This window comes from Vipera berus (genome assembly GCF_964194415.1).
Source record: "Vipera berus genome assembly, chromosome: 10".
NCBI classification, from domain to species: Eukaryota; Metazoa; Chordata; class Lepidosauria; order Squamata; family Viperidae; genus Vipera; species Vipera berus.
Genome location: NC_138213.1, coordinates 18,163,136 through 18,178,231, shown reverse-complemented (window position 1 = coordinate 18,178,231; position 15,096 = coordinate 18,163,136). Strand labels below are relative to the sequence as shown.

General features: G+C 44.6%; 2 protein-coding genes across 2 annotated transcripts in view; one reads left to right on the top strand and one right to left on the bottom strand.

Moving 5' to 3' along the window:
- The window catches only part of PLLP (plasmolipin), a 286,192-nt gene that overhangs the window by 113,011 nt on the left and 158,085 nt on the right, over nucleotides 1-15,096 (top strand). The gene's annotated exons all lie outside the window — the stretch shown is intronic.
- CPNE2 (copine 2) overlaps nucleotides 1-15,096 on the bottom strand; it is a gene marked incomplete at its 5' end in the record, with an annotated part of 40,304 nt that overhangs the window by 15,239 nt on the left and 9,969 nt on the right. The window contains 2 exons of the mRNA XM_081335678.1: nucleotides 4,551-4,610; nucleotides 8,856-8,942. Coding sequence (XP_081191804.1) covers nucleotides 4,551-4,610; nucleotides 8,856-8,942 — 147 coding nt within the window. The remainder of the gene's footprint in view (nucleotides 1-4,550; nucleotides 4,611-8,855; nucleotides 8,943-15,096) is intronic.

Here is a 15,096-nt window from a genome sequence, read left to right as displayed (position 1 = left end):
GATAGATAGATTCATTCATTCATTCATTCATTCATTCATTCATTCATTCATTCATTCATTCATTCATTCCATTCATTCATAGGCCATTTCTGAGACAAATCCTGGCAGATTTCCTTTTTTTCTGGCATCAGCCACTGTTTTCAAACTATAAAAGGCAAAAGGGTTCAAGGGAGGAAACTTTCGGGCTTAAGCCAGGCAGATGCATCTTACAGCTGCAGCTTTGGAGATAAAACCCTCCAGGTCCCTTTCATAAAACCCGGCAGGGCTGAAATCAGCAGGAAACCCGCAGACACTGTCACGTAAAGAGGCAAGGCAACGTTTCCTCAAGTCAAGCCTGACTCTCAGGGACTTTATGACTATGGGGGAAAGACCTCGGCCACGCCATGCTGCCTGGATGAGAGGCAGCCTAGGCCAGAGCTGCAGAGAGAGCAAGCCAAACGTCTCAGAAGGGACCCTCCCTAATTTGGGGGGGGGCTGTAGAAGAGATGGGGGAGGGAGAGATGCACTTCCAGACTACAAGATTCTGTTAATGTAGTTTTACAAGAAAGTAGAATTCCTTTATATGGCGCCGTTTCCTTTCTAGTCAACCTGGTAAGGCTGACAGTGACATATCCACGATAGTGTGGAAACTGTTTGGTCACCCTATCTTGATGGACAATTTTTCAATTTTTCTACTTACTGTGTTTCCCCGAAAACAAGACCGGGTCTTACGCTAATTTTTGCTCCAAAAGACGCATTAGGGCTTATTTTCTGGTTAGGGCTTATATTGGGGAAAATACAGTACTAAATGCGTCCATCTGGCTGACGAACTTAACTGGGGCTTCTTTGGGGTGGGGTCTTATATTACGAGCGTCCTGAAAAATCAGGTTAGGGCTTATTTTCCAGTTGGGTATCACATTCGGGGAAAGACGGTATCTACAGCGCTGACATTCCTAACAATGAGAACAATTAACTGATGGAATGGGTTGCCTTCATAAGATGTGGGCGCTCCATCACTGGAGACTTTTAAGAAGAGACTGGACAGCCACTTGTCTGAAACGGTATAGGGTCTCCTGCTTGGGCAGGGGGCTGGACTAGAGGATCTCCCAGGTCCCTTCCAGCTCTGTTATTCTATGTTCTATGTTCTACATTTCTTGGCAGCTGTCAGGCACAAGGAAACAGGAGCCAAGATAGAATTCAAAAGCAATGCGAGTTTATTCCATGCAACCTATTGCCAAGCATCGGATCTACTAACGGTCAAGACAAATTGGCATTAGATAAGAGCCAACACACTTCAAGGGGGGGGGCTGGACTTAGGTCTCTTTTGGATGTAGGGACTTCAAACTGATGATGAGTTTGCCCCACCCTGAGGCTCAGCCTGGTCATCTCCTACAGTAGCTCCCCAACAAAATACCTACCAGACCAGACCATGCTTAGCTTCTAAGATCAAACAAGGCCCACCAAAACTTGAGGAATAAAAATGAGAAAACCCACATATTATGCCCACTTTCTACCATCAGTGATTCTCAAAGCTGTGGAAAATGTTGTAAGTGTGGTCCACAGCCCCCACAAACTGCCAGCCTGGGTGTAAATAATTTAAAGAGTACCTCTTCTCCCAAATGGTTGAAATAATATTAATATTATTATATCTTATTAATATTAATATTTTCTATTAATATTGTTATATTGCATTGCATATTATATTATATTAATTCAACATGCTCCTCCTATTGCCTGCTACTTCATAAAGCGGGATACAGTGATAGATTAATTCAACAGTAACTTAACTTTTCTTTGCTTCAATATTTGGACTCCTGAATCCACCCGAGCTATTTTCCAAGCGAAACCAATTCCTGGTTTGGTCAAAGAAATCTGACCGGACTTTTCAGGGACATGATGTCCCAAATTAATTCAGAGTGAAAATGTCTGAAAGGAAATTTGGATGTTCTGCCTTAGGCAGCAGCATGCTTTATCCCATCGTTACTTGTACGTGCCTAATTGGAACATAATTCTTCGTTTGTTCAAGTAATGAGGTTACCAAGGAAACGTGCATATGAAATCATAACAGAAATGGTCAGTGTGTGTGGGGCGAAGCAAATCCAGCCTGGTTGTGGATTCCTAGGCCGAATAAAGTGTGTCCACAGATGTGCTGCATTGCTTTCCTTAAATCCCAAGGACTGGGTTGGTGTCACTGATTTTTTTTTTTAAATGTCAGGACACAACTGCAATCCGAATTGCAACAGATGGGTTCCACACCCTCAAGCTCAGACTCGGTAGAATCACCTTGAGATTTATAATTCCCCTTTATGCAGCAGTGGATCAAAATAATCTTTGTATATCAGTCCCAAAGGTGTTTTTTCAAGAGGCAACTGGAGTTTCTTAGTTTTTCTTTAAAGTCGTTTCGCTTCTCATCCAAGTAGCTTCTTCAATTCTTCAGTCAGAACTGGAAAAAAAAACTTCTTGAACGAGAGTCCCAAAGTGCCTTTTCAAGAGGCAACTGGACTTCCTTGTTTTTCTTTGGAGACGTTTCACTGCTCATCCAAGAAGTTCCTTCAGCTCTGACTGAATGGTGGGGAAGGGAAGGATTTATATTCCAGCAAATGACCAGCCATCTGCAAGAAGTATAAATCCTTCCATTCCCCACCGTCCAGTCAGAGCTGAAGAAGCTTCTTGGATGAGAAGCGAAACCTCTTCAAAGGAAAAACAAGAAAGTCCAGTTGCCTCCTGAAAAAGCACTTTTGGGATAACCATGATTTGGATGACTGAGCATCTCCATAGACGCTTCGTGTATCAGCTTTACCCATGATTCCCAATCTTGACTTGAACCACAGTGTGAGAAAAACCTGGTGCAGATATGACTCGAAGTTACTGTATTTAGAAGCTACAAACAGTCCAGAATCCAGAATTTGGGGAGCCACGTGGTACATTCATGTAATACTTCTGCTGTGAGCTGCACTGACTTCTTCTAGTGGAAAAGCAGAAGACCACTGTCATTTTGAGGAGTTTAGTGAGCTACTTTGATTTCTCCTTCCTATTAAGAAAAGTCTAGACCAGGGGTAGGCCACCTTGGCTCTTTTATGACTCGTGGACTTCAACTCCCAGAATTCCTGAGCCAGCATGGCTCAGCTTGGAAACCTCTGCCTTTCCCCTCAGCACGGTTGGCTCAGGAATTCTGGGAGTTGAAGTCCACGAGTCATAAAGTAGCCTAGGCCAGGGGTAGGCAACCTTGGCTCTTTTGTGACTCGTGGACTTCAACTCCCAGAATTCCTGAGCCAGCCATGCTGAGGGGAAAAGGAGTGGCTTCCAGGCTGAGCCATGCTGGCTCAGGAATTCTGGGAGTTGAAGTCCACAAGTCATGAAGGGGCCATAGTTCCCCCATGCTGGCTCAGGAATTCTGGGAGGTGAAGTCCACGAGTCATAAAGCGTCCTAGGCCAGGGGTAGGCAACCTTGGCTCTTTTATGACTCGTGGACTTCAACTCCCAGAATTCCTGAGCCAGCATGGCTCAGCTTGGAAACCTCTCCCTTTCCCCTCAGCGTGGCTGGCTCAGGAATTCTGGGACTTGAAGTCCAGGAGTCATAAAAGAGCCAAGGTTGCCTACCCCCTGGTCTAGACATTTAGAGTTCTTTCTGAGCTAGCTTGCTTGATATTTTTTTTACAGATAGCCCTCAGAATAGTTCATTTAGTGACCGTTCAAAGTTACAATGGCACTGAAAAAAGTGACCTGATCGTGACTTGCAACCACTGCAGAATCCCCATGGTCACGTGACCAAAATTCAAGTGCTTGCTAACCGGCACATGTTTATGACTGTTGCAGTATCCCGGGGTCACACGATCCCCCTTTTGTGACTTTTTGACAAGTGAAGTCAATGGGGAAGCCAGATTCCCTTAACAACCAGGTTATTAACTTAACAACGGTGGCAAGAAAGGTCGTAGCATGTGGGCAAAACTCCCGCGACCACTGTCTTGCTTTACGACCTTGCTTACCACCATTGTTAAAGGAATCGCTGAACTTCTCAAGTTAGTAACCTGGTTGTTAAGGGAATCTGGCTTCCCCATTGACTTGGCTTCTCAGAAGGTCGCAAAATGTGATCACGTGATCCCGGGAGACTGCAAAGATCATAAATATAAGCCAGTTGCCAAGCTCTCGAATTTCGATCACGTGACCGTGGGGATGCTGCGACTGCCCTAACTCTGAAAAATGGTCATTAAGTGACGTCGTAACTTTGAACGATCCCTCAAGGAAGCGTCGAGGACCACCTGTATGGAATGGAGGATTCCCCTCCTGGCTCTTGCGTGATGCAAACATCACCTTTTTCTCCACTGTTCATCCTCCCAACGTGTTGCTAAGTGGGTGGCAAACGTTTTGTTGGGGTTTCGTCTAACCAGAGAGCAATGCACACCCTGTAATTTTGTGGGCCACGGTGGGGCACATTTCCGCTCAGGAAAGGAGCCTTTTTCCAACTTCCAGGCATCGCTGATGCTTTAATTAATGCTGAGATTTAACCGAGAGGGCACAACAGTGATTATGTTGTTAGCGTTTATGGAAAGAAAAATCACCAAGATCCTTACCGTAAACATTAACTGGCAGCCTCCGAGGATGTAATCCAGGAAGGAATAATCTCGGGTGATCTTAAGGATGAGGAGGAAGATTTGAGAGGAGAGAAGGAAAGGAGAAAGAGAGCAAGTTAATGCAAAGCAAGACTGTTTCACAAAACATCCGTTTATGGCTTTTTGTAAATTTAAGCCGTGTGGACTTCAACTCCCAGAATTCCCCAGCCAGCAATGAGAATTCTTACTCTTGGGGAAAATTCTGGGGGTTGAAGTCCACACAGCTTAAAGTTGCCATGGTTGAGAAAGACACTTCTAATTTGAATTTCCTAGCAGCCGTCACATTTCCAAACTCTGTGGCTGGATTTACACCACACGTTTCTCTTTCAGCGAAGGGAAACAAAACACAATCGTTCTCCAATGTGATGTCAAAATAGCACATCATGGTTTCAAGTCACAAGTTGGAGGTGGAGGGGTGGAGCTTGGGAATCTGACCATCCCCTGCATCACAAACCACTTAACCATGGTTTTTTACTTCGGCCTGGAACATTGTGTGTGCTCAGCTGTGCAATATATCAAAAGCTGCAGGTTGGAGATGTGTGTGTATATGAGACATTGCCAGCAAGATTGCTGTTTTGTGTCAACAAAGGTCTTTGTCGTGCAAACATTCTCCTCGATTCTCTTCGACAAGATTTGTCTGAGAAAGTTCGTGATGTCTGAATGGTTAGTAAGCTATCACCTATGGCAGTGTTTCCCAACCTCGGCAACTTTTAAGATGAGTAGACTTCAATTCCCAAAATTCCCCAGTCTTCACAGGATCACAGCAAGGCTGAGGACTGTAATGGGAAAGTTTGCACACCAAGCTAGCCGAAGGTCAAATGGATGCAGAAACCCTGCATTGAGATGTTGTGTGAATTAGGCCAATGCATGAAACTTTAATAGGCTTTACGTGTGGCCTTCAACTTATGGCCATAAAGGAGCCTGCCCATTATAGTCATAAGACGTGACTGTCGCAAAGCAGATCATCTTGTGGTGAAACCCAAATTTGCAATCTTTTTTTTTGCAGAGCTTCTTAAGTGAGTGCCACAGTTGTTAAGCCCACTGGGAGTTGTTGATGAATTGATAAGTACATGGTTGTTAAGCCCACTGAAAACGGTAAATGCAGAGGTGCTTTTTCAAAAGGTAACTCGTCTCTCTTGGTTTCCCCCCCCCCCTTTGGAAGATGTTTCGCTTCTCATCCAAGAAGCTTCTTCAGTTCTTCAGAACAGAAGATGCTTCTTGGATGAGAAGCAAAACACTTTTTTCTTCCTCAAAGAAAAAACCAAGTCCAGTTTACCTTTTGAAAAAGCACCTTTGGGACAATCATGACCTGGTTGACTGAGACTCTCCATAGGCATTCTGTAAACGGAGATTTTTCAGCAAAAACATCACAAATCACAGCCACATGTCCATGGGCAAAAGGTCATCAATGACCAGCATCAGAAATGTGGCCACATGAGTTGAGAGGGGGAGCTGATGGGATGTCATAACTTTGAACGGTCGCCACCTGACCGGATGTAAGTCAAGGACTGCTCGTATGTATTTTATGCATGTATGTTACGCTTCATTAAGTGCATTGGGATTTTACATGGGGTATGAACCCAGGGCATAGTGTAGAATCAATGTGGAGTGGGGATCAAATCTGGATCATTAGACTGTGCTGTTCTAGACCGTTTTAGCTCATTGATGTTTTATCTCATTTATTCGCTCCTCTGGGCTGAATAAGAGGGGGAGGAGAGAGAGACAGACAGATATGACATATGCGAAAGTACCGGTGTTCAGTCCTAATGTAAATGCAAAATGATAGGCAGAAAAGAGTAGAGGTTCATTTATTTATTTAGTGACCGTTCAAAGTTACAACGGCACTGGAAAAAATGACATATAATCATTTTTCACACTTACAACCACTTCAGCATCACATGATCAAAATTTGGATGCTTGGCAACTGGCATGTATTTATGATGGTTGTTGCAGTGTCCCGGGGTCATGTGATCCCCTTTTGCGACCTTCCGACAAGCAAAGTCAAGGGCAAAGCCACTTGACACTTAACAAGGGTGTCACTTAATTCCCACAGCATTGTCTCATTTCTCATTTCTTCTCACCTTCTCATCTTTCCTACTGTCTTCTCCTATCGGTTTCTTATGATTAATCATTTGTTGTTTGTAACTTATGATCAATGATTGTTAATGTAGGATCTATGACCTATCCCTTTGTTGTTTGCATGTGCACTGAGAGCTTATGCACCGGGGACCATTTCCTTGTGTCTCCAATCACACTTGGCCGATAAAAAAAATCTGTTCTATTCTAACTTAACAACTGCAGTGACTCATGTAACAACTGTGGCAAGAAAGGTCAAAATTCACAATAAGTCTTGCCTGGAAGCAGAAATTTGGGGCTGAGTTGTGGTCGCTAAGTCGAGGACTAGCTGTATTCTCCAAAGCAGGAGTCAAGAGATGGACTAGATCCTTGGCCCATTTGCAAAACTCTGGGCTGGCCTCCGAGCTGACGGTGACTGAGACCCTGGGTGGGGGAGCAGACCTCACCCTACTTGCAGACCGCCTGCCGAAGCCCCATCTGACTCATCCAATTTGGTGCAATGGCAGGTTAATCAGGCCTTGTGTTTGTCTTCATCCTGGCTTGTCAGAGTTGGCATTTTAGAAATTTATTGCATTTGTCCCAGAGTTGAAACCCTTGCCCTTCTGATGATTAGATGCCACTCCGGCAATCTCGGCATTATGTCAGTAATTATGATTTTAATGCAAATCTGAAAGCGGTTTAGCAGTTATAATCCATCAAACTGAAAAGCAAAGATCTTCAGAGTCTAAAAGAGTGAATAACTCAAGAGGTTTTATATTTCAGAAGCAGAGGAGATGTTAATTTATTGACGGCAGCGCCGAGTTAAGTAACAGAGTGCTTTGGGCACCATCTTCTGAGAAAAGGTTTATGCATATTTATGCATTTGTACTCCTTGATAATATACCACTGAGGGTGCAAAAGGACTTCTCCGCTACAACACACTGTGGCATTTGTACACTTTTACTGATATATCTCAGTATCTCACCTCTACCTTCCCTTACGCTCAGACATTTTAAAAAAATATTTCAGTTCTGAGACTATAATACAGGCAGTCCTCGGCTTTGTTTAACTATTTTGATATTCGTGAAGGATCGCTTTCAGAAAAGAATATAAACTCAGGTGCGGTCTGGGCTTCATTACAGTCACAAATCCAGGACTACCTGTATTTGAAATCATCCATACGGCAGGGCAAAACTACAAATTCCACAGCTTTCCCCCACCTGCCCAATACTCTCCTGATGGGCTGTCCGCTAAATCAAAGCAAGGCTATGGCATACACTTGAAAGGAGACTGGAAAGCCTGCAATGGTGGACTCTGTCTGGCAAGAACAAAGAATGCTTATTCACAGGCAATACGCCCCTGTAAAGCTTGTAAAATTCCGGGTGGTTAGAAAGCTGATAAAATAACAAAGAGTTAAACGTCTTGCAGAAGTTAGGAATAGATATGGCCTGGAGCAAACAGAATGTGTATTAGATAACTCCTGAAGGCTTAGGAATAGGGATGGCTAGAGACCAATAGAATCCTTGTTAGATCATTATTAAAATGTTTATTAGATGATATTTAATAATAATAATAATAATGGTAAAGTTGGAAGGGACCTTGGAGGTCATCTAGCCCAACCCCCTGCTCAGGCAGGAAACCCTGGTCTAGACCATTTCAGACAAATGGCTGTCCAATCTCTTCTTATATATTTCTTTTATATCCCGCCTTATCCCGCCTTCCACTGTAGTGAAATTGTACAAAGCTTTCTTAATTTTTTTGTTCAGGGTTCCCAGGCATTTCTGGCCAGGACCCCTTTTCTTGCAGCGCTTCAATAAAAGGGAACAAAACCTGTACCTCGCGTCTGGTGTTCTTCATCGGCCTCGGACCCGAGATGGGGACAACATTCCCAATATTCTCCATTTTAAATACGCCATTCAGAGAATACAAGAATGTCTTTTATACTAGCATATTTGGAGGGAAAGAGCAGGCCAAACCGTCTTTGGATAAAGTCATCAGAGCTCAGAGAGGTGGGAAGAAAGAAGAGAATTCAATTCTCCTCATCTGATTTTCAGCTGTGACATTTCTATTTTTTCCCCCATATGTAGAAGCCTATGGCAAACAGCCCGCAAACAGCCTTCATTTTCCAAATTACATATTGTCTCTCCTCCCGAGAAGCAGCTGTTATCAGCCCCTGGGATTCCCTCCCAGCAGTCTCAATAAAGAACTTACTTTGCAGGACTTGACAATGATGATGCCTGAATTCTTGTAGCTCCTCTTCTTCTTCTGTTTTTTGGGATTGATGCATTCAAACTCTACCTGCGTTTTTTTTAAAGAAAGGAAGACCATGGTAAATGCAGTAATCTTGTTTCCTTTTCTTTTATTGCTACAGAAAATATTTCTTTGTCCTCTAGTTACTGGGAAGGCTGAGATTTACAATTCCAAAACATTTTAGGGGTAGCCAAGTTGGGGGATAAATGGTTTAAACCAGTATTTCTCACCCTTGGCAGCTTTAAGATGTAGGGACGTCAACTCCCAGAATTCCCCAGCCAGGTGACTGAGTGGAGAATTCTGGGAATTGAAGTCCACACGTCTTAAAAGCTGCCAAGGTTGAAAAATACTGGTTTAAACTACAGATATCCAAAACGTGGGCTGAGAGGACGCCTATCATCCCCAGTTACCAATATAATACTATCCCCCACCACAACCCAGTATGCATGGGGCAACATTTCTAACATTTTGGAAGGAAACTGGAATATCAAGAATTGAAAATATGGGAAACCTGGGCTCTGAAGGTATAGATCAGGGGTCTTCAAACTTGGCCCTTTTATGACTTGTGGATGTCAACTCCCAGAATTCCTCAGCCAGGCAGGTTTGAAGACCCTTGGTCAGGATCCAAGCCTACGGTTTCATGAAAATGGCCGACTGAGGAATTCTGAGAGTTGAAGTCCACAAGTCTTAAAAGGGCCAAGTTTGAAGACCCCTGGTCGGGATCCAAGCCTGCGGTTTCATCAAAATGGCCAACTGAGGAATTCTGGGAGTTGAAGTCCACAAGTCATAAAAGGGCCAGGTTTGAAGACCCCTGGTCGGGATACAAGCCCACGGTTTCATCAAAATGGCCGACTGAGGAATTCTGGGAGTTGGAAGTCCACAAGTCATAAAAGGGCCAAGTTTGAAGACCCCTGGTCAGGATCCAAGCCTGCGGTTTCATCAAAATGGCCAACTGAGGAATTCTGGGAGTCAAAGTCCACAAGTCATAAAGGGCCAGGTTTGAAGACCCCAGGTATAGATAGTCCTACCTTACTGACTGCAACCACTCTTTAAAAAACAGCTTTGTGACCTATCCTTCCTCTTACGACCATCTCAGCATCACATGCCTATCATTTTTGCACTTCGCAGCTGTCTTCTGACAAGCAAAAGTCAAAGATGAAGCCAGCAGGAAGTTGCCAATTGTGCCCATGTGGCATCTTCACTTAATGACGTTGATGATTTGCTTAATGGTGAAAGTGGCCATGAGCTCATAGGTCCAGCACGCACTCCTGTAACGTTTTGCTTAGTGACCAGGGTACTTAGCAATAGATTTGCCGGTCCCAATTTGGTTGCTATGTGAGGACTAACTCTATAAGAGGCAAAAGGTCTTGAATCCTGGCTCCACCTATCATCCAGCGATGTCCCAGCCACCAGCCACATCCCTGCAATTCTTGCACCCCAAAATTTTTTTAAAAATAATTCAGCATGGCTTCTGAGTCAAGCAAGAGTAAAGAATGGAGCTGAGCAAGGTTTGACTGCCCATAGATAAGAACTGAATTAATAAACAATGTTGAACGTATTTTATCAGAGGCTGAACTTTCACAGATGGGAAATTTATTATTAGGGTAATTTGTAATTCAGAGCAGGGTCTGATCCTGCAAAGTTTTGTTTTTGTCTTAGCCCAGAGTTTCGCCTTATGAAAATATGGGAGGGATTTTTTCCCCCAACAATTACAACCTTGTCACAACAGAAGACAATAAGAAGGAAGGCAAAACCACAAGGCCAAAGAAGGCAACACCCCACCACAGTCTGTGTCGCAATCTGGGAAGACGTCACAGTGACATGATGTAGCTTGCTTCAGCTGCACATGCAAACGACGACATACACAATTCAGCTCATCTGCATCTCGCTAAGTATTTCACATGGCATTTTAGTGCCATGACAGGTACTTCAGGTCATTTACACCTGAACTTAAAGGTGGGCATGTCAGGTCCCTAAAACCGATGAGACACACAGTTTTTTCTAAGCAGTTTCCTTTATTGTTCCTCACCTACAGACAGGAATCTTGCCAAGCTCAAGGCAGACCACTTGGACCAGAAAACATATATTCGGGGAGCTATTGGGGAGCAGCTATCGTCACCCTCTTTCTCCCACAGAAACTACAGGTAGTCCTCAAGTTATAACAGTTCATTTTAGTTGAGCGTTTGAAGTTATAACAGCACTGAAGAAAGGGACTTATGGCCATATTTCATCCTTACGACCGTTGTGACATCCCCAGGGTCACGTGATTAAAATTCAAACACTTGGCAACTGACTCGTATTTATGACGGTCGAAATGTCCCGGGCTCACGTGGTTCCCATTTGCAACCTTCTGGCAAGCAAAGTCAATGGGGGAAGCCAGCTCCGCTTAACAACCGTGCTACTAACTTAACAGCTGCAGTGATTCACTTAACAGCGGTGGCAAGAAAGGTCATAAAATGGGGCAAAATTCACTCAACAAATGTCTCGCTTAGCAACATAAATTTGGGGCTCCATTGTGTTCGTAAGTCGAGGACTACCTGTATCTACCCTTCGCTACCTCTTCGCCTTCTGGGATGCAGCCCCTCCCTCCTGGGAATCCAGGCTACAATCCACCACATCCAAGACCTCACTTGACCCCTGGTCTCTCCTCTCTGTGCCTCGATTGCTCTCTTTCCCCTGCTATGCTTTCTATCCACATATCTCTGGGTGCAACCCTTCAAGGTAGCTGGGGGCAGGCTTGTTGGCAAGAAAGGTGTGTTGGCTTCAGTCCAGAGCATAGTGCCGGGCCATGTAGCATCCCTAAGGTTTCCCAGAAACTTGAGAGCGGTTGAACATCTGCCTGAGCTATTTACAGCCAGCAACTACATTTAGACGCTGTCAGTTTGAGAGAGAAACCAACGCAGAAAGAGCAGATGAGCGCAGTGGGGCTTCGAGTCGGAATGAGGAAGGATGTGATTACTCACGAGGTAAACAAATGCATGCATCCATTTTATTTTTAAGCTCCCTACGCAGGAGCACCAACTAGGATTGAGGAAGGCGTAAACAAATTGCAGCCTGGAAGACCAAATTAAAATGCCATTTCTAGCCTCCAAACAGCTCTGGAGTAATAACTGCAAACGGTCATTTCGACAAAAGATCTGCTGACGCTTGAAGTCTCTGCAAAAGAGCCGAACTTTCTTAACAATTTAGAGATGCGTATTTTTTTCCAGCCTCTGAGCACTTAAGGAATTCTGTTTTTCAAGTGACCCAGATTATGAGATTGTGGAACTTTCCATTAGCTTCCGATTCAAGAATTTACGCATGAATTTAGGCTGGAAGCTGGCTAGTTACCAGTTTATGTAATCTTCCATCTGTTTATTTCATTTAGTTGTTAAAATTTATACCTTCCTTCTCTTAAGGTGGTAAAGATAGCACTTCTACCAATATTTCCTTGCAATAGCCCTGTGAGGTAAACTGGGCTAAGAAGGAAATGACCCTCCCAATCTTCCAGTTAGGACTTCCTTAGTTCAGGGTTGGGGGAACCGTGGCCCTTTTATGACTTGTGGACTTCAACTCCCAGAATTCCTGAGCCGCCTACCCTAGCCTTAGTTCAGAGGTAAGCAACCTCGGCTCTTTTATGACTTGTGGACTTCAACTCCCAGAATTCCTGAGTCAGCATAGCTTCTGGGAGTTGAAGAGCCGAGGTTGCCTACCCCTGCCTTAGTTGATAGGAGACTAGATGTCTGTGGAGATTCTCAGTCATCCAGGTCATGGTTGTCCCAAAAGTGCTTTTTCATGAGGCAACTGGACTTTCTTTTTCTTCTTTGAAGACACCCATCTCCAATCTACAGCACAGACCTTTCAACAGGTCCAAGAAGGCTCCACGCCCATTTGCACTACTCAGGTGACCCTGATGAAACAGATAAGCTTCCAGGTGGCCTCGACGACTCTCTAAAAGAAGGCAAATGACCAGCTGTCTGCAAGGAGTATAAATCCTTCCGTACCCCACCATCCAGTCAGAGCTGAAGAAGCTTCTTGGATGAGAAACGGAAATGTCTTTAAACAAAAACAAGGAAGTCCAGTTGCCTCCTGAAAAATCACATTTGGGACACAGGAGACTAGACTTCTCGCAGCCCTGTACTTGAACCACTACCCCACCCTGACTCTTGAGCTGAGATGGAAGGTCTGATTCAAAACTCCCAGAACTTTCCATGGCTTGAGAGCAGCCTAAAACACTGGACCTCCCAAGTCCTTGTCCACCACCTTCACCATGCCTCCCCAAGAGTTCTCCAATATTCTAAAATACTAGCTTATGAAAACTCACATTGCCTGCTTTAGTCAAGATCCTCAAAGAACCAAGAACATTCACAACAAAGGGAGAGTCTAAGCCCGTGGTGGTGAACCTATGGCACGGGTACCACAGGTGGCACGCGGAGCCCTCTCTGTGGGCACATGAGCCATCGCTCCAGTCCTAGGCCTTCAGCTGGGTTTTATAAAACCTTTTCGCTTTAGGCCTCCGTCGCCGTGTGCAAAAAAAAAAAGGTTCAATCAATCAATCAATTTCAGCTTCTCATGGGAAAAAAAATATAATCTCACAAAGTTGGAATTGATTGATTGAACTTTTTAGTCCTACCCCGTCTCGTGTTACCATTGCAGCCAGGCCCACCCAATGGGCCATGCCTGCCCAACTGGCCACATCCACCCAATGGGCCACACCCACCCAATGGGCCACACCCACCCAGCACCCAACAATACATAAGTGGGTTTTGGGTTGCAGTTTGGGCACTTGGTCTCTAAAAGGTTCGCCATCCCTGGTCTAAGATTTGGCCCAACTAAACATAATCAGGACCTCGGAGAGCTCATGAGTCTCCAAAGCTTGGCTTGTTTTTAACATGGGTTAACTTTTGTGAGGCTGTAGTGTTTTGCACACAAAGCGTGTTGAATTGGAAACCCAGAAAAGGGGTCAGTTCCAGAACCAATTTAAGGGTAACGTAGAAATACAACCTTAGCTCTCTTTAGGGCAGACATGTCAAACACAAGGCCCGGGGGCCGGATGCGGCCCGCAAAGTGGTTTCATGCGGCCCGTGAAGCCATCCTGGAAACAGTGAGGGAACGGCCCCCACTGCCTTGGCCCTGGCCCAGAGACCCTCCTTCTGCCAGAGACCCTCAGATCTGTCCCACTCCTGCCCAGGCCCCCCCATAGGCACCCTTGATGCGAATGATGTAGAGCTGGCCAGGCCCACCCAGTAGGCCACACCCACTCTAGCCACGCCCACCCAGTAGGCCACGCCCACCCTGGCCATACGCACCCGGCCCCCTGAGGGCAACCACAATGCTGATGTGGCCCTCAATGAAATTGAGTTTGACACCCCTGCTTTAGGGTTTTGCTGAAATCCTGACGCTGACGATTTATCTAATCTCTCTGGCTGAAAATGGCTCTCCAGAGGTGATGAGAAAGCCACTTTTCCAGACCTATCAGGAAGATTCTACAAACTGAATTCCAAACATTGCAACTGAAAATGGAATTTTCCCATGCGCTCTTTATCACAAGGCCACGGAATGTTCACAAACACACCAATTGTGAAAGAAGGTGGCCCACCATCTTAGACTGCTGATATAAAAAGACACTTGCTGTGTGGGAATGGAAATTAGTTTGGCTTGGAAGAAAACTTACAACAAAACATATCACAGAAAAAGATTAGAAGCAGGCAAAGTTGTACATTAGCTGACTGAACAACAAAGGACTAAGGAGTAAAAATTATGGATGGAAAATAAAGATCTCATGTAGTGCTTAAGGGGGGGGAAAACCGCTGTGAAATATCTGTGAAGATTCTCAGTCATCCACGTCATAATTGTCCCAAAGGTGCTTTTTCAAAAGGCAACCAGACTTTTTTTTTTCTCTGAGAAAAAAAGAATCCCTCAGAACTTGTGGTTATCCTAACTGGGCCTTCATCAAATCCAGAAAAAAGATCCAGCAAGACCATTTCCATTACAGACAAAGAACAGACAAATAAAGGTAGCAACACTGTCATGCCACACGTTGCAGGAATATCTGAAAAGCTTAGGAGGATTTTCAACCAACACAACATACATGCACACTTTAAAGCCAAGAGTACACTAAGGCAGAAGCTGATCCACCCCAAAGATAAAACACACAGACACAAGCGGAGCAATGTGACGTATGCAATACATTGCAGCGAGACACGAACAGATCTGTAGATTG